Below are 20691 nucleotides of genomic sequence, written 5' to 3' on the forward strand. Positions count from 1 at the left end.
TGGCAAGATTCCCGGACTCAGATGAATTCCTTTTTTTCCTAGTCCTGTTCTTATAATGATCTGCTCCAAGACCTTCGTGAAGTCACAATCTTGCCACTTCTTAATGAAGAGAAATCTAGCCATAGGAGGCGCTCTCACCTCCTCTGAGAAAAGAAAGAATGTACAAAGTCTTCATGTATTCTTTGCTAGCCAAATCCAAATCCAGGAGCCATGTAGATTCTGATAAATTTTCAGATAAGTTTCTTGCTAGCCAAACTGTCACTACTAAGTTCAAACTCAGGAACTAAGGATATTTGGATCATAGAAAAGACTTGTATATTTTAACACCTTTTCATTAGAAAACAATTACCATGTTAAGTCTTATTAGAAGACACAGAAGCTCCACTTTTACCTCTTTGATCAAGCCGTAAGACCTTAAAATCTCGTTAAATATTTATGAGATGCATAAATCCATTTTCTTGAGTCACATTCTACTAGCATTTAGTCCACTTCCAGAAGGCATACAAAATATGCCCTCCAAAACTGCAGAAGTACAGGGAGAGGGAGAGAGTGCCATCCCTCAGCTTCCCCTGAATTATGTGCAACTCAAGCATAATCTGCTAGACTCCTGTGTCTACTGTCTGCGCTGGGTATATGTTCCACAGGCAGCCAGCTAGGATGGCGGGAGTCAGTGACCACTAGCCCCCCTGCAAAATGTAAGAGTGTGTGTGCATTCCTAGCCTCCCGCCTGGCTGTCTGGACTATTTTACTCATAGCAGTTTGCTTGCCAAAGCTGTTAAGGTAGCCTGCTGGAAAGAATAAGTGGCTCCACTACAGAAACCCCAAATTCCTGTGTGTGACAGATGAGACCCTCGGGACCTGTACCTGTACAGTTTCATCGTTTCATTTCTTACCATTTGCACCATGACCTCCAGCTACACGAAAGTCATTATTTCACACATTCATGCTCTTCTCTCATCCAGGAATACCACCATCACCACCACCACCCCCCCCCCCACCACCATGCACGCACACAGCATACAAACCACACATACACGCCCACGATCGTGCAGCAGAAAAAATAAGAACACCAGGCTCTTGTACCCAAGTTCACATTCTGGCTTCACCCCTTTCTAGTTGCCTGATTTGGGCAAGTTACTTAAGCCCTCTGGCTATTAGTCTCCTCATCTGTAAGTAGGGATAATGATCATATCTACCTTATAGAGTTGTTGAGAGCATTAACTTAGTCCAGGGGTCCTCAAACTTTTTAAACAGGGGGCCAGTTCACTGTCCCTCAGACCGTTGGAGGGCTGGACTATAGTTTAAAAAAAAACTATGAACAAATTCCTATGCACACTGCACATATCTTATTTTGAAGTAAAAAAACAGAACGGGAACAAATACAATATTTGTATTTGCATGTGGCCCGCGGGCTGTAGTTTGAGGACCCCTGACTTATTCAATACATCTAAGTGCTTTGTGCTTGGCACATAGTAAGCACTCCACAGGTATCAGTAATGATTATTTCTATACTAGTGGCCCGGTGCACGAAATTCGTGCATGGGTGTGGGGGGGTGTCCCTCAGTCCGGCCTGCACCCTCTCCAATCTGGGACCCCTCGGTAAACCAGCAGTCGGACATCCCTCTCGCAATCTGAGACCACTGGCTCCTAACTGTTCACCTGCCTGCCTGCCTGACCACCCCTAACCACTCTGCCTGCTTGCCTGTTCACCCCCAACTGTCCCTCTCACCAGCCTTCTCACCCCCAACTGTCCCCTTGCCTGCCTGATTGCCCCCAACTGGTCCCCCTGCCGACCTGCTCATCGCCAACTGCCCCCCCACTGGCCTGCTCACCCTGAACTGCCCACCACTGACGAGCTGATTGCCCCCAACTGCCCCCCCTGCTGGCCTGCTTGCCCCTAACTGCCCCCCCCACTGGCCTGATCACCCCCAATTGCCCTCCCCTCCTGGCCTGATCACCCCTAACCGCCTCTGCCTCAGCCCCGCCACCATGGCTTTGTCCAGAAGGACGTCCGGAAGGTCTCCTGGTCTAATTAGCATATTACCCTTTTATTAGTATAGATAGAGGCCTGGTGCACGGGTGGGGGCCGGCTGGTCTGCCCTAAAGGGGGTCCCGGATCAGGGTGGGAGTCCCCACTGGGGGCGGTGCCAGCCTGGGCGAAGGGCTGGGGGGGGGGGGTTGCAGGCCGGCTACGCCCCCATCAGGGTGGGGGTCCCCACTGGGGGGGCAGGGCAGGCCTGGGCGAAGGGCTGAGGGCTGTTTGGGGGCAGCTTGCAGACTGGCCAAGCCCCTGGCTTTGTCCGGAAGGACATCCAAAAGATCTCCAGAAGGTCTCCTGGTCTAATTAGCATATTACTCTTTTATTAGTATAGATAGTGATCATTCATTTAGGATCTTCTAGCCCAGCCGTGGGCAAACTACGGCCCGCGGGCTGGATCCGGCCCGTTTGAAATGAATAAAACTAAAAAAAAAAAAAAAAAGACCGTACCCTTTTATGTAATGATGTTTACTTTGAATTTATATTAGTTCACACAAACACTCCATCCATGCTTTTGTTCCGGCCCTCCGGTCCAGTTTAAGAACCCATTGTGGCCCTCGAGTCAGAAAGTTTGCCCACCCCTGTTCTAGCCTCATATCCAGGAAGCCTTCCTCCAACCTTTGTCCACAACTTGTTTTGCTTCACATTGTTAGGATTCACGAGAGACAAAAGGTGAAAAAAAAAACTAACAACCGTGCTTCTAAGGTTACATTTCCCAAAATGTGCTCCAGAGCACTGGTGTCCTGCAGGAAGTTGACAGACAAGATATTGGTCCAAAAAGTAAGAGAAATACAGCATATCACATGTCCCTGGGAGTGTCACAGCACACATTAGCATATCAAAGGCTCCAAAAAATATCTCCAAAGAAACTAGTTTACAGCAATTTCATTGAACTCAAATAGTTTCCCGAACTTTTTTGATCATGGAATTCCCTCACTCATTCCTCCTCCTAAAATGTATAGAATGCTAATGGAACTCACACTTAAGGAAACGCTATACTGGGGCCACTGCAACTACTGAAATAAAATCAATTAGAATTCCTACACCTGAAAGTACAACCCACATACAATCTCAAAAAAGGGGGCCAGCCAACATTGGCATGCATATGAGTGTCACTGTTTAGGATTTATAATTTTGTTCCTTTTCAACATAACTGCATAATACATGAGGTTCCCCACCCCAAAGTAGTTCTTATAACAAATGTTAAGAGTCTCATCATTCTTTACCTAGCTTACACCTACCCAGCAAAATAACTGACAGGCACTATCTATATATATATCTATATATATAAAAGCCTAAGCGACTGAATGACCGGTCAACCAGTCACTATCACACTGACCACCAGGGGGCAGACGCTCAACGCAGGAGCTGCCCCCTAGTGGTCAGTGCGCTCCCACAGCCAACATCCCGTGGCCCCTCCCCCTGGCTGGCTGGCCCCCATTGGCGCTGACCAGCCAACCTTCCACAGTCCCTTCCCCCGCGAGATGGCCCTGATCAACCCAATCACCAGCCAAATCAAGGGACCCCACCTGTGCACGAATTCATGCACCAGGCCTCTATTTTTTATTATAACTTAACTGTAGGACAGTGATGGCGAACCTTTTGAGCTCGGTGTGTCAGCATTTTGAAAAACCCTAACTTAACTCTGGTGCCATGTCACATATAGAAATTTTTTGATCTTTGCAACCATAGTAAAACAAAGACTTATATTTTTGATATTTATTTTATATATTTAAATGCCATTTAACAAAGAAAAATCAACCAAAAAAAAAATGAGCTCGCGTGTCACCTCTGACACGCATGTCATAGGTTCGCCATCACTGCTGTAGGAGTTTAAATTTTAACTTCTATTAACTTCTGTGGTTCTGTTGTTTCTCTAAAGGGCAGTTTTCTTTTTTTTCTATTCTGACTCCAAACAGTTCATGGGATGATCTCTCATTTAAATCCAAGAAGATAATATTCTAATAAATGGTCTCAGAGAAAAGAGAAAACAGACAATCCAAGGAAACTTGGCTTGAATTCCATTTTAAATGTGTAAGTAATCATACTTATAACTAATGTAAGTAACCAGAAAATTATCAGGCATTTACTATGTGACAAGCATTGCTCTAAGCACTTTACAAGTATTTATTCAATCTTTACAACTACCCTATGAGGTAGATGCTATTATTATACCCCTTTTACAGATTTTTTAAAAGGTTCAGAAAGACAGCAGATACTAGCTGGCAGAGCTAGGACACGAGCCCCAGCAGTCTGGCTCGAGCTGTACCATACCAATCGCTGTGCTATATCACTCTCTAAATCAGTGGTTCTCAACCTTCCTAATGCCGAGACCCTTTAATACAATTCCTCATGTTGTGGTGACCCCCAACCATAAAATTATTTTCGTTGCTACTTCATAACTTTAATTTTGCTAATGTTATGAATCACAAATATCTGATATGCAGGATGTATTTTCATTGTTACAAATTGAACATAATTAAAGCATAGTGATTAATCACAAAAACAATATGTAATTATATATGTGTTTTCCGATGGTCGCGACCCACAGGTTGAGAACCACTGCTCTAAATATTACAGATCAGCCCTCTCTTGGGTGTGGGACAGTCTTGCTGACGACCACGGAGTCCTCCCCTCACAGGCCGTGCCCTGCCAGGTCTCAATACCAGGCTAAAAATGGCATGGGCCTCTCTCAAACAGATGGAAGAGCTTGTTTCCCCAAAGATGTGTGGTTCAAAAGCTCTAATGACAGAGGAAAGGGAAGGAGGTCTGACATGACCGGAGACACCCGAGAGTGCACTTCACATGAAAGCGCTGAAACACACACTGAGTCTCTGGTTGCTTTAAGAGCACGGTGGTGAAGCTGCAGCTACTTCCCGGTGGGTTTGGGCCACCCTAAGGACAACTTTCAGAGGGGACACATTCTGTAACATTCCTGAACTGAGAGTGCAGGCCCAGCTCCACCATAGGTGAGTACAGTGACCCTAATCACTTTAACTTCAGTGAACCTCAAAAGTGAGTGTGGCTTTAGAAAATTCTAAGAGAAAAGAATTAAATGAGAGAAAGAAACCCGCAGTTGGACCCCAAACTAAACCCAAAATGCAAACAAAACAGCAATAACACATTGTTAAACACACTATAAAACAAAAAGAATCCTCTTTTTTACAAATCTTCTTTTCAACTAATCTCCAGCACAAATTGCAACAGCCTTAAAATAGTTAACAGAGCATTCATTTAGTGTTCAGTCTGTCTTGAAATGTCCCAAACCACAGCTCCAAGTCACTTGCAAAAAACTCGACCTCAGCCAAAGGGCACATTTTCCCTGATCTTTATCTAGGACAAGGTTCCACTCTGCTGACATCCTCCTTCATTGACAGCTTTTTCCATTCACTGACCTTTCATTCATCGTTGTACTCTAGTGACCCCAGTTTCATTTCATTAATTAACAGCAGATGAGACACTGCCTGATTTCCCCAAACCCTTGAAAAACTATCTGTGGCCTCATCAGCAACTCAGTTTAGAAATATGTTTAAAATGTCCCACTTCCTTTTACAAACTAAATCTAATAAGACGAAAAGTCCAACTCGTTTATATAAACTTTTTGTTACAAATGGCTGACACAATAAAGAGTCACCTTATCCGCCCCATCATAGCTCCAGCCTGTCCCACACTCCACATTAGTTACATTACAGGAAGACATAACATCAGTTCATTATCCTTCTTGTTTGCTGTTAAAAGCAGTACAGAAACACTGATAAGCTTCTTGAACAAGTTTTAAAAATTTTTTTAAAGTTATTCATTCAAGGACTTGATTTGCCATCCAATCTTACCAAATTGTTCCTATCCCTAGATTTTATGATGTTTATCATCTGGGAATGTAGAAAATAAAAAGTCATATGGCCCATATATGTGCCCTTAGACCTGAATCTAGGAATGGCTGCAGTTGCTATTCTCCATTATTTTTCCCTGGCAGACAGAGATGTGCACACATGTTCAACTCTACAGATCTGGATGGACAGGCGGACGAACTGCAATGTTTAAATCCATATTATATATATGTGTGTGTATGTGTGTGTGTGTGTGTGTGTGTGTGTGTGTGTGTGTATATATATATATATATATATATATATATATATATATATATATATATATTTTTTTTTTTCCTCCCCTCCTCCCCCCAGAGGAAGGGATAGGGAGAGAGTGATAGAAACATCAATGATGAGAAAGAAACACTGATTGGCTGCCTTCTGCATGCCCCCTACTGGGGATTGAGACTGCAACCTGGGCATGTGCCCTATGACCTCCTGGTTCATAGATGGACACTCAACCACTGACCCACCGCGGCTGGGCCCATATTTCTGTTTGTTAGTCTTCCACAAATCCAACCAGTATCATGCAAGTTTATAAATAAAAACATGTATTACTTTGGACAGAGAAAACATTTCATATAGCTTTAAGGCATTCATAATTTATCTATCACTCTATTCTAATTTAACAACAACAACAAAAAACCCTCCTTCCTTTAAGTGCACCACCTTCACAATTCCAATCATAAATACCATTTTTTCTGTAAAAGCCAATGAGCACCATTCAATTTTCAGAGGGAAAAAAACCTGACAAGTAAAATACAATACATATCTCAACTCTACTAACTAAACAATTACAATTAGTCACTCTTTTCTCCTCCCTCTGACCCTTGCAATCAGTTATAAATCACAATGTTCTTCTTATAATCAAAGAATATTTACACATAAACAAAAGTAGTACTTTACTACAACTTAGTGATGGACCTCTATCCCTTATAAATAAAAGTTAATTCCATTGCTTTAGAGTTGGTTCCCTGCAGGGAGAAACAACTTCTCCACTTAAGCAAATAGGTATCAGAGCTGCCCAAAGTGGGAAGGAAGCATTACAGGCAACTCCCTCCCATTTTGTGAATGGATTCCATGGCTCCATACAAAAATAGTATTACAACAAAGCTCTACATTATGAAAGACATTTTTCTAAAAAGTCACAAGCAAATTTAATTTCTGCATATTAAATAATGTTCACATAATTTATATAGTTTCATAATTTTTAAGTATAGCTCTCACATCGTTTAATCCTTTAAAAAACAAAGACCCCCTTTTTGTGACATAAATATAACCCATTCATTTCCTGATTCTAGAATGTATGGAGGATTTAAGCGGAGTATACACTGCACCTGTAAAGAAAAGTATAGTTCTCTCCATACCAAAAATAAAAATCTGCTGCTTTGCTACTGTACAAAGGAGACAACCCTAATATTAAAAATTGAAATGCTGAAATGCATATTTCACAACAAAGTGTTGTAATTGTTATTAAGAGTAATTATTTTCTGCTTTAGTTTGAAGTGACTGATTCAGGCAACTTTGTCCTCTAGCTACTTAAAAACAGACTAAACTATGATTACAATTCTTCCAGGGTCCACAGACTGTATACATGGAGAGTTGAAACTAGTTAAATAAAATGAAAACAAAAATAAAGGCAACATAATTTTGTACCCCCAAAGAAACCAAACAAAAATATGTAACTGTAATATTTCAATGCATATACGTTGGTCTGGGTAAGTCAAGCCACACGGGTTTGAGCAACAATTTAAAAAAAGGTAGAGAAATGGCATGCTTTTCTCGATAACATCAGCAGCACTCCATCTGTGTTCTATCTACTCAACCCTCCACTGAGCAGCCCTGAAGCAATAAACAGCTCTGAAGAGAAAAATCTCAAATTATATAAAGCATTAGTTTTAAACTCATCCCAACCATTCCATCCACTCAAGAGGAAAGTGATCACATATGCATTTCTGTAGAGACCCTCCAGGAAGTCTAATAAGTAGCTTCTACCTCCTAAAATGTGTCCCATAAATAATCATACAACTCTCACCTGACACAGTTGGGGAATGAGAAATTCTATCTAATCTAATTTTTGAATTAACACAATAATCACATATATAACGAATGAGTCAAAATTTTCAAAGTACTATTGTAAAACAATCACTAAATGCTAAAATAATGCAATTTATAATTCCCTATAATTTCTTATTGTTCCTCAAGATAATATTATCTAGATCAATTCCATTGGCAAAATCCAAAAGTGTCATTTAGTAAAGAGTTCTCAGAAGATATAATGATATTTTTACTATTTTACTGACATGTCAAATTGGCAATAAATAACTATGCCCAGAAATTCCTCCTCTTTAAACACACACACACACACACACACACACACACACACACACACGACTCTTAATACATGCCCTCAAACAAGGATTGGTCTAAAAATGCAACCAAAATAACCAATCAAAAGGAATAGGAATATGGCCAGAATCTACCACTTGGCTGAATAAATCAACAATAGGTGAGCCAAGTTCACTGACTGGTTTTCTCTAGTGACTTTAAGCATACGAGACAATAGCCAAGCAAAGAATATCCTGAGACTTCCTGAGAAGGAGGGATTTAAAAGGCTTCAGCATGGAAGGAGGAGATCACATTTGTTCATTTTCACCTGAAAATCAAAGATTTCCAAGTCTGTATTTTGGGGCTTCATGTCTAACATTTTCAGCCTCCTTTGGTCATGTTCATTCTGAGACTTATTGACGCTTTTAAAATAAATACAAAGCCATATCTCCTTCTCTTTCATTCTGTATCCCTTTCATGTTAGTGCCATTCTCCCAGTCTTTTCTATCTGTCCCTTCCTTTGCATTTTCCTGCTACCACTCTAGTCCTCCATCTTTGCACCTCATTCTTAGATAACTTCAGTAGTAGCTCCCTCTGCGCCACTTGTTCTGTTTCCACTCTGCTGCCAGATTAAGAATCCTAAAATAAAGTTTTGATGTATTCTCTGCTCCCAAATAGAATAAAGCCCAAAATTTTTAGCCAGACATTTAAGACCCTTCATAATCTATTCCCAATCTATTATCCAACCTAATTTTCCCTTGCCTTTGGCAATTCAGGCTTTCCAATCCATTTTATATTTCCTTCCAAAGCACAGGCAAGCACAAGTCACACCTCTTCTACAGCAGTATATTTCATTTTTACTATGACCAATACATTTTTTGTTAAAACCTTCTGAACACCTACATACACTCACCACTGAAACAAGTTTCACAATATAATCTTCCTTACTATGTGAGTTGCTCTAAGATAGTTCCAATTCTATTCTGTTGCATTAAAAAAATATTCTCTGCCTGGCCAGCATGGTTGAGCATCAACCTATGAACCAGCCAGGAGGTCATGGTTTGATTCTTGGTCAGGGCACATGCCCAAGGTGCAGGCTCAATCTCCAATAGGGGGTGTGCAGGAGGCATGCCGGGAGCCGGTCCATCTTTGCTGTTTCAAGGGACCTGGCATATATGGCATACTGTTCTTAATATGTTTTCTCAGCTTCTTGGCATTATGTGTTTTAACCAAGGTCACCTCTCTGAGAAAGGTTGTTTCCCCAGGTAGGGATTTTCTCCTAAAGTTAGGGAGGGAATAAAACCCCTTAACTAAGGGCCAGGCGGGTAATTAATCACTTTAACTACGAACAATCATGCTTCAGCTACATAATCTTTACTCCCTGGAATGGAGATAAGAAACGCCCTAACCTTTGGAATAGAGATTGATAGGATTGGAATCAACTGGTACAAATACAGATGTAACAAGACAACAGGACACAGAACCTAGACACAGAACCTACACAGAACCTAGAGACAGAAGAACTTCGCTGGAGAGAACATGGCAAAAGATCCTGGACAGAAACTGGCCACAGAAACTGGAGACAGAACCTGGATAGAACATGGCAAGAGAACCTGACTAGAACCTGGTGACTGAACCTGGCTGGAGAACCTAGCGAGGGAACATGGCTACAGAACCTGGCTGGAGAACCTGGAGAACCTGGCTGGAGAACCTAGCAAGAGAACATGGACACAGAACCTGGCTGGAGATCCTAAGCAGAACTTCGCTGGAGATCCTGAACAGAACTTGGCTGGAGATCCTGGCTAGGGATCCTGGCTAGGCTGCTGATCAACTGAATGCTGTCTCCGTGTCATTCCTTCTTCGCCGACTCCGTCCACACCTTTGGGGACCCCTGGACCTGCTGGGGTTGGACCCCAGCAGAAGCAACTGCTCAATGATTTTCTCTCATCATTGATGTTTCTATCTCTCTCTCCCCTTATCCTTTCCTCTCTGAAATCAATAAAAAATATTTAAAAAAATCTTCCCTGACCAGTGAGTGTATCCAGATATGGCCTTGCCAACTTAGAACTTGTATAAAATGGATAGCTATCATCTGGCAATGAGTATTACCACTGACCGAGTCCTGTGAATTATCTACGTGTGTGTGCTGTGACCTCTTATTTCTCCAGCTATAATACATTGTGAATTTCATGTGGATAAGAATTACATCTCACACTCCTTTGTTTGTAATCACCTCAGCATTTAGCACAGTGCTTGGCACATAATTAGAATTCAATAAGTGTTTATTGAATCCTTCCTTGTTACAATGAATAGCTGTTGATGGATATAAGTCTTGTATATTTTTGGTTTTCAAAAGGATTTCCTGATTCCATTCAAAGCAGAAAGCTATGCGGGCAAGGGTGGGGGCCCAGAAACTGCTTCCTATTCCTAGACCACAATGCCCTCGGAGACGCTCAGAGTGAGAGAGGTAGCACAGGGCAAGAAAAACATTTTCTATGCACACCCTCCATGTGCTTCTGCCTCATCCAGGGAACTGTACATGACAGATGGAGAGAGGAAATTTTTCTTTGATGCCCCTAAGTCTAGAGAGTCCAGTAACACCTCCATGGTCACCCCAGATGAGGATGAAGTGGCTGCTGGATATGTCCACGTGACCAGCCCAGGGCACAACACAATGAGACTGTCAATCAGGAGATAATGCTATTAGTCAAGAGGAAAAAGAAATTTGAATCTGGTCTCTGCAGAATGACTCTTAAGAATCAAATTGACTAACTTGTAAACTGTCCCTGAATCACCATATAACTCACTTCTCAGGCCTTTCTATATGAAGGTCAAAGCTTTCTAATCCCCAAAGCAGACTCTCCCATAAGACCACTTCTATCAACTGTCCTCTTTGTCCAGCTGCACATTTCCCTGGTGGCTTCATAGAGCAGTAAGGAAGTCGACTGTACCTGTCCATAGGGTTCACATGTAAGTTCAAAGAGACATTTAATGAGCACCTACTATGAGCTGTACACAGTGCTGGGTAAAGGGGACAGTGGTGACCAAGATGGAAGCCCTCTCTGGAATTGTCAGTTTAGTGGGATACACATTAACCAAATAATTAGATGAATAATTAACTAATTATGGTAGGTGGCCAAAGGAGTGTACGTAACAGTGGAAACCAACTTTGCCTGGTAGCTAGGGAAGGCTTGACAATCTCAACGAATCCAGCAGGAGACACAGAGGTGGGTGGGGGAGAGGCCCAGGGAGATTGGAGCACTGAGACAGGCCTGCGGAGCTACAATAAACAAACAAAAAACAAACTGAGGGCTTAAAGTAACACAAGATGAAGTTAGGCAGGAGCCAGCCACTGTAGGGCCTTGTGAGTCAGTTAAGGATTTCAGAATTTATCCTAAGAGCACTGATGTATATTAAACTGGAGAGTGATATAATCATAATTACATTAAAAATATAAAATAATCCCTGGATCAGTGGATGGGCATAATCCCATGCATTGAGAGGTCACATGCACTGAGAGATCAGGGTCTATACCTGGGTTTGGGGGCTGGATACCCAGTAGGGGGCATGCAATCAATGTTTCTCGCTCCCTCCCCTTTCCTCTCTCTCTAAAATCAACAAAAACATTATCCTATCTAATAAAAGAGAAACATGGTAATTAGCCGTACATCCCCTACCCTTCCCATTGGCTAATCAGGGTGATATGCAAATTAACTGCCAGCCAAGATGGCGGCCGGCAGTCAGGCAACTTGAAGCGAACATGAGGCTTGCTTGCTTCAGTGATGGAGGACTCCAACGTTCCCCGCCTGCCGCTGCCGGCCTCTGAGCTTACAGTTTGAAACATTGTTACAAATATAGAAGCTAAACAAAACCCCAGAAACCTGCTTTCAGCCAGCTGGGATCTCAGAGCTGGAGTTGAAACAGTGGTTCGATTATAGAACCCAAAAAAAACCAGACACCTGCTTTCAGCGGCCAAGGCCTAAGAGCTGGAGCCAAGCCTCAGAGTTAAAGCTGGCCCAGAATAAAATAAAAAAAAGGAAAAAAGGAGCGGTTAGGAGCTTCAGTCACCCGCCAGCCTGAAAACAGCCCTCAGCCCCTCATCCAAACTGGCCAGGCACCTCTGGGGACCCCCACCCTGAAGGGTGTGTGACCAGCTGCAAACAGCCATCATCCCCTCATCAAGGCTGGCCAGGCACCCAAGCGGGACCCCCACCCTGATCCAGGACACCCTTCAGGGCAAACCAGCCGGCCCCCACCCGTGCACCAGGCCTCTATCCTATATAGTAAAAGGGTAATATGCCTCCCGGCACCAGGATCAGCGGAGCCGCGAGGCCTCCTGGCACCGGGATCAGTGTGACAGGGGGCAGCGCCCAAACCCCCTGATCGCCCTGCGGCTCCGTGTGTGACAGGGGGCGGAGCCACAACCTCCCTATCCGCCCTGCTCTGTTCGTGACAGGGGAAGGCGCCCCAACCCCCTGATCAACCCTGCTCTGTGCCTGATAGGGGGAGCTCCCCAACCCCCTGATCGCCCTGAGGCTCTGTGTGTGACAGGGTGTGGCACCCCAACCCCCCCCCCCCCCCCCGCACGGGCCCTGCTCTGTGTGTGACAGGGTAGAGCCATAACCTCCCCATCAGCCCTGCCCTGAGTGTGACAGTGGCGGCGCCTCAACCCCCTGATCAGCCCTGTTCTGTGTGTGATATATGGCTGCGCCCCAACCGCCCCCCACAGGCCCTGCTCTGTGTGTGACAGGGTAAAGCCATAACCTCCCCATCAGCCCTGCCCTGAGTGTGACAGGGTGTGGTGCCCCAACTCCCCTATCGGCCCTACTCTCTGAGTGACGGGGGGAGCTCCTCAACCTCCTGATCAGCCCTGCTCTTTGTGTGACAGGGGGGAGCTCCCCAACCCCCTGATGGGCCCTGCTCTGTGCGTGACAGGGGGGAGCTCCCCAACCCCCTGATCAACCCTGCTCTGTGTGTGACAGGGTACGGAGCCCCACTCCCCCTGATGGGCCCTGCTCTGTGAGTGACAGGGGGCAGCGCCCCAACCCCCTGATTGGCCCTGCTCTGTGCGTGACAGGGGGTGGCGCCGCAACCTCCCCATCGACCCTGCCTTGAGTGTGACAGTGGGCGGTGCCCCAACCCCCCAATCGGCCCTACCCTGAGCGTGACTGAGGGTGGCATCGCAACCTCCCGATCTGCCCTGCTCTGTGCATGACAGGGGGCGGCGCCCCAACTCCCCAATCAGCCCTGCTCTGAGCCCAACCAGGGGCTGCACCTAGGGATTGGGCCTGCCCTCTGCCACCCGGGAGCAGGCCTAAGCCAGCAGGTTGTTATCTCCCAAGGGGTCCCAGGCTGCAAGAGGGCATAGGCCGGGCTGAGGGACCCTCCCCCCCCCCCGAGTGCACAAATTTTTGTGCATCGGGCCTCTAGTCTATATATAATGTTTATATATATATATAATGTTTATTATATATTATATATATACTAGGGGCCCGGTGCACGAAATTCGTGCACTGGGTGTGTGTGTGGGAGGGAGTGTCCCTCAGCCCAGCCTGCCCCCTCTCACATACTGGGAGCCCTCAGGCGTTGACCCCCATCACCCTCCAATCGCAGGATCGGCCCCTTGCCCAGGTCTGACGCCTCTCACAGAGGCGTCAGGCCTGGGCAGGGGACCCTCATTTCCCCCCATCACTGGTTCTGCCCCCAGCCCAGGCCTGATGCCTCGGCCAGAGGCGTAGGCCCCCATCACCCTCCGATCGCCTGATCGGCCCCTTGCCCAGGCCTGACGCCTCCGTCAGAGGTGTCAGGCTTGGACAGGGGACTCCCATCTCCCCCTGATCACTGGCTCTGGCCCCCGCCCAGGCCTGAGGCCTCTGGCCCAGGAATCATGCCTGGGCAGGGGACCCCCATCTCCCTCTGATCGCTTGCTCCACCCCCCACCCAAGCCTGATGCCTCTGACCCAGGCTTCAGGCCTGGGCAAGGGGACCATCATATCCCCCCAATCCCCGGCTCTGCCCCCCACCCAGGCCTGATGCCTCGGCCAGAGGAGTTGGCCCTCATCACCCTCCGATCACCAATCACTGGATCGGCCCCTTGACCAGGCCTGAGGCCTCTGGCAGAGGTGTCAGGCCTGGGCAGGGGACCCCCAGCTCCCCGCGGTTGCAGGCTCCGCCCTTGCCCAGGCCTAACACCTCTGGCCTAGGCGTCCGGCCTGGGCAGCAGGGACCCACAGCTGCAGCGGCCCCGTGATCGTGGGCTTCGCTTTAGGCCCAGGCAAGGGACCCCTAGCTCCCGGGACTGCCAGCTTCGACTGTGCCCAGCTCCCATCGCTGGCTCCACCCCTACTTCCTGCTATCACTGGCCAGGGCAGCAAAGGCACCTGATTCTCCGATCATGGCTGGGGGGCAGGGCAAAGGCGGCCCCAGGGCCGCCTTTGCCCTGCCCCCCAGCTCTTAGCTCCCCCCTGGGTTTCCGATCACTGTCAGTGGCAGGGGGCTTCTTCCTGCTTTCCCTTTCACCTCCCTGCATTGTGCCTGCATATGCAAATTAACCGCCATCTTGTTGGCAGTTAACTGCCAATCTTAGTTGGCAGTTAATCTGCATATAGCCCTGATTAGCCAATGAAAAGGGTATTGTCGTACGCCAATTACCATTTTTCTCTTTTATTAGATAGGATAATAAAAATATAATTTTGGCTACAGTATGAGTAATGGGTTTAAAGGTGGCAGGATAGAAGATGTGAGACCAGTTAAAAGACTCCTGAATCAATTTGAGGGAGGGATGATATTGGCTTGACTTAGCTGGTAGCAGAAGAAGAGCAGAGATCAGAAGGAAGATGTGGCGATCGAGAGGTGACAGGAGTTGAAGCCCAATCCCCAAAGGCCCACAGTGCCCACCAAAAAAAGGTACTAACTGTCCTTCTGGTTTAAAAGGCTTGCATAATTTGATTTCATTTCCTCTCAATTCCAATTTCTCCCCTTCACAAAAAATTCCACTCTAGTTCTTGCTGCCCCCTAAAATCTATGTTCATTCCTGACATTTTAAATCATGTTTCTCCCCTCAGCTAAAATGTCAAGGACCCTGCCCACCCAAATCTCACTCATCTTTCGAGGTTCAATTAAAATTTCACTGCCATAATCCAATCTTCCCCAACTTTCGCAGACTACGCGGAGTCATCCCTTATCACTACATCACACAGTTCAGCACATGATCACATGCTTCTCTGTTTCATCCACTTAGGTGTGTTTCCCCAAATAAACCGCTAGGTGCCCAAGGGCAGAGGCAAGCCTTTTGCTTTTCTGGTTTCCCACCCCCCAGAGCCCAGCCCAACCACAAGAGTGCCCATCAAACACTGAGAGGCTGAATGAAAAAGTCTGGACCTGGCGTTGCTCCAGAGCACACAGATGACACGACCGGGGCAAGGGAAGACTGATGTCACCACTGTCATCGAGGGTGCTTTTGTTTGCCTTGTGCAAAACATCAGGATGAGGAACTGAGGAACTATCTTTAGTCTGGTCTGTAGTCTGTTTTTTAAAAAGACACAGACTCGGGCATTATGTCAGCCACTGGTAGCTGGAAAATGACATAAACTGGCTTACCACACACTGGCAGGTAGCAATTGGAGAAAAGATGATCCAATTTGGATAACCTCATGCAAACGGAAGCTCAGAGCAGAGCCAGCAAATACACGGCAACCAGTAGGCAAAACAGCACCTGTTTTTAGTCTGTTTACAGTGGGTCTCAGTCACTCTGGCTCTTTGAACACAAGAACTGCTAATTCCTGCATAACTGCAGTACTTTTACTGAAATCCATTAATATCACTCTCTTTTACCACCAGGATTTGAAATGGGATGACTAAGGATGTCCCTTCTGTAGATGAAGGGACAGAAGAAATGCCACACCAGACAACAGAACCGACGGTGACAATAGCACATACTGCAAAATCTATAACCAGAACCACCAGGCTCTACAGTATTTCCATCAGGAAGAGTAGTAATTGATTCCATTCAAGGAAAGCTAGAACTGCTGACTGAATCCAGATCCCTGTTAAATAGAAATTTTAGAGCTAAGAGTGAATATATTTTTATTTACTCCTAGCTCACATTTAATAAAAATGTATTCACTCCTAGCTCTAGCTTCCCTAGCAAATCTAAATCAAAACAAAGAAATGTGTATTTGGCCTTCAACCACAGCAAACATTAATCTAAGACTGTGGCTGTGTTCAGAGGCAGAATGTTTACAAAAGCCCTTAGCGTTGTACCTAACACTGTACCTAATAGTAAGTGCTTAATAAATGGCATCTTCTGTCATCATTCAGAGCTATACTGCAGCATAGAACAGAGTAGGCAGACTTTCATTTGGTGATCCCCTCTGGCTAAAATAACTTAATGATTTAAAAATTTCTGTGTACAGAATATTTTTACATATTGCTCATTCCATAAAATGTGAAGAATATGACTCGGAAATCCACAGAGGCTGAGAGAGAGCCAACACAAAAAGAGCCTTTCAGGATAAGCCTGGTCTGAAATGGGCACACTTGGTCCCCAGGCTGGCTCCTGATGCATTCCAGAAGACCCTGGAATTACTGTGGATATGGGCCTTGGGCACACAGTGAGGATGGAGGGTTGAGGAGAGTCACTCAAGGGCTCTGTTATTTTCCTCATTTGTAAATGAAAGGGCTGAAGTCTGTGATTCATTTATGTTTTTTTGCTGTAGGGTTATCCTGTGCCTCATCACAGGATAGAAATAAGTGCTGTAGAATTTAAAAAAACTGTTGTGGGTCCCTTCTGCTTTTACTCAGAGTTATAACAGTAAGAAAAGAGAAAAAAATAATAGAACAGTATTTTCCATCAGTAGGTTGACCTTTATTTTTACTAACATAACCCATTTATTATTCTCTTTTCTCTGTTAGCAAATTCAGTCATTTTTTTCTTCTATTTTTATTTTCAAGTTGGTACCCGTAGAAATAGAACAAAGGCAAGTAGAACAAAGTGATATATGATAAATAAGTAAAGGACAATAAATAACATTATTTTTTAAATGGAACTAGTTTTCTGAAGGTTAACAAGACCAAAAAAGTTATCAATAAGTCAATGTTGGCAGCTATTTTGTTTTCTAACTCATAATAGTTTCTTTTTTTAAAAAAAAGACGATTGATATAGAGATTTCACATGCATTACCTAATATGATCCTCACAATAGGATCCTCAGTTCTAAAGTCATTTTTGTGAAACAAATATTATGTCATACCCATTCTATCATTTTATTGATTCAAATTCTTAAGACTAATTTTTTTTTATTTTTTTTAAAATATATTTTATTGATTTTTTACAGAGAGGAAGGGAGAGAGATAGAGAGTCAGAAACATCGATGAGAGAGAAACATCGATCAGCCGCCTCCTGCACACCCCCCACTGGGGATGTGCCCGCAACCCAGGTACATGCCCTTGACCGGAATCGAACCTGGGACCCTTCAGTCCGCAGGCCGACGCTCTATCCACTGAGCCAAGACTTATTTTTAAAGATGGTTGTGAGAGGATATACATCTTCAAATATGCCTATTTAATAACTGACTTTGAAATTTTTAAGTGGAAAAATGGGAGACTTATGGCTAAACAGAATAATCAGTTGACATTTACATATATATATTTACTTAGACCATTCTCAATTCAGTGGATTCAAGAATTTGTATTCTCCTATGAGTAGAGCGAGGTTTCACAGCTATTAGCTCTCACCAAAGTTCAGTATTTAAGAATCACCCAAATTAGCACTGTTTAATTGAAAGAGTATTTTTATTAAATCTTAAAATCATGTTTAAATCTACTTACACAGATGGAAACATTTTCATATCAGATACTTTTCCCATAGCAGCAAAATACCTGCTTTATCTGAATAAATACACTTTGGAAATTATTTATTTCAATACATTCTTAAGTTTTGCTCCACTTTTAGATTAGTTTCATTAATGTTTAATATAATAATTTATATTCTAAACTAATATAATGAATCATATGAAATATAAATGGTATAAACCTATATGCAAGCTAATCCTATATAATAAAAGCCTAATATGCTAAGTGTCCGGTCGACCGGTTGGCCATTCAACCAATCAAAGCGTAATATGCTAATGATATACTAAGGTTGCCCAACCACTCGCTATGACATGCACTGACCACCAGGGGGCAGACACTCAACACAGGAGCTGCCCCTGGTGGTCAGTGCACTCCCACAGCCAACCTCCCGCAGCTGGCCAACCTCCTGCAGTCCCTCCCCTCAGCCAGCCAGCCAGCCCCAATCAGGACTGGACTAGAGGACCCTGATCGCCCCCAATTGTCCTCGATTACCAGCCAGGTTGAGGGACCCTACCCATGATGAATTTGTGCACCGGGCCTCTAGTGACAATATAAAGTTAAATAAGATTTAAAGATAAAAATTAAAGACTTATGCAGAATAGTATAATATGACTATCAAATTAATCATTTTGTGTAGAATACTGACTGGGCTCAGAAAAAGGGAAAGTTGTTCAGGCAGGGGTCAAGGTCCTGGCTGAGGAGAGCTATAGGTGTGGCCAATACAGGCAGAGTTCATTGCAGAACCGAGTTCTAAGTCTCAGGATGAGGCTTGGGAATCCAGTCTCACTGGTCCCATTAACAAGATTCCAATGCAAAGTCCCTCACAGTGGCCACAAAAACATGAAATGAGTTCCCAGACTCACCAACCTAGTTTGGTGGAACTCTACTAGCAATTGTCATCTTTACTCCCAGCAAAAGCATGTGCCTATCAACAAGAGCCAAAACCTAAACTATAATTCTCAGTTACAAAATTCTGAAAACTACATTCTAAGGAAAACTGCTTCACGGAAGGGTACGAAGGGAGAGACCAGACAGAAACATAGCATAAACAAAAGGTGTGGCAATAGCTGATCTGAAAGAGACAAGACACTGCCCTGTTCTTTGGGAACTGAAGCAAAGGCCAAGAGAGAACTGGAGACACAGAAATCTTATCTAAACCTGCACAGAGTTTAACAGTGTTCACACACCAACAACTGATTAATTTTACTCTCTTAAAACTGAAATGCTTGTACTTCTAACAACAAATTGCTAATAACATCAAGTTCACTTCACCCTCCTTGCGGCAAAAGACTAAAGGTGTGAAAATGACAGTATCAATACCTTGCTTTTAGATCACATTTTTAAAAGCACTCTTGCCTATCACTGTGGTAGAATCTGCCAGACACAACAGCTTTGTGTTAAAGGTTACTGTGCATTGTCAAACTGTATCCCAGCTCTGTGATCAGTGTGTGAAAGGGCTTTATCAGGGGAAGCAAAGGATGAACATTCTGCTTTGGAATTCAACGAGACAGAACTCCCACACCACCTTCCTTTGGGGCAGACATGAAATAGTTAGTCTTCCCATGTACTTTGTAAAAATCATCTGGTTGCCTAGCATTTGCAAGACCTCCTTTCAGTTGTAAAAACAAAACAAGTAAATGTTTTAAAATATTCCCCTTAATTATCAGAAGAAATAGTCTACATACATCCTCTCCCTTCCTCATTGTTCACAATGTCCAAGGAATTGTGATCTGATCGCTGGCGTCCACTTCAACTATAAATGTTTAAGAAGAGCTGGACACCGGAATACTGATCTGGTTCTTGCCACAGGGGGTGGCAACTAACACCAGAGCAGGAGCTGAGATGTGGAGCACATGGTGTTCCTAGATCATGGGAAGCAGCTGGCGTTGAGCTATCTATGTGGCACACAGAGCTATCTATGTGGCACTTCTAGTTAATAAATACCAAGTGAAGAGGCATTTGAACTAGTAAGTCAAAAATTCACTGGCCACTGTGTAAGGATGACAGTATTCGAGCAATAGAATAGTTACAGCACTAAAACAAATCATTGGCCACCATAACCTCTAAGTGGTGACGACACACTGTACTTTGAGCTCATTGTGAAACACTGCTTACTCACAGAGCTCAACGAAACTCCGAGTCCTTTCATTTCTACCTCAGGCCTTACCTGCAAGCAGGTGGACGGAGCTGAAGCACTTCTCCAGTTTACCCAGAAGTACAGTGAGAAAACAGTCTGAAGACAGAGAGGCAACATCCTGGGAGCTCTGATCGTAAACTACAACCTTCTGACTGCAATCAATGTCGACCTAAAATGCAAATGTGAGACTGTTAGGAAGGACAGTGAGAAAAACAATCCCAAAAACTGCTGGTGCTGAAGCAAATGAGTGCTTCCTGTTTTCAATTAAAAATTTGAAAAAAAAAAAAAAAAGATACAGTCAACTTACTGGATAAACCTAGCACATATATGGTTTAAATGCTTGTAAAAATCAACTTTTACAGGCAACTTGATGCTATTTCTGTGTAGATGTGCTAGAAACTACTTGGTTTTAAATCCTTAACACTATAAAAGGGTAAAGCATAAAAACAAAACAAACATAACAGTCCTTGA

General features: G+C 44.2%; 1 protein-coding gene across 6 annotated transcripts in view; it reads right to left on the reverse strand.

Moving 5' to 3' along the window:
- Window positions 1-20691, reverse strand: part of DUSP16 (dual specificity phosphatase 16) — a 101708-nt gene that overhangs the window by 22094 nt on the left and 58923 nt on the right. For all 6 annotated transcript variants that reach the window (XM_059682225.1, XM_059682224.1, XM_059682228.1 and 3 more), the window contains exon 4: window positions 20251-20389. In XM_059682225.1, the coding sequence (XP_059538208.1) occupies window positions 20251-20389 (139 nt within the window). The remainder of the gene's footprint in view (window positions 1-20250; window positions 20390-20691) is intronic.

Source organism: Myotis daubentonii, chromosome 2 (genome assembly GCF_963259705.1).
Source record: "Myotis daubentonii chromosome 2, mMyoDau2.1, whole genome shotgun sequence".
Classification (NCBI taxonomy): Eukaryota; Metazoa; Chordata; class Mammalia; order Chiroptera; family Vespertilionidae; genus Myotis; species Myotis daubentonii.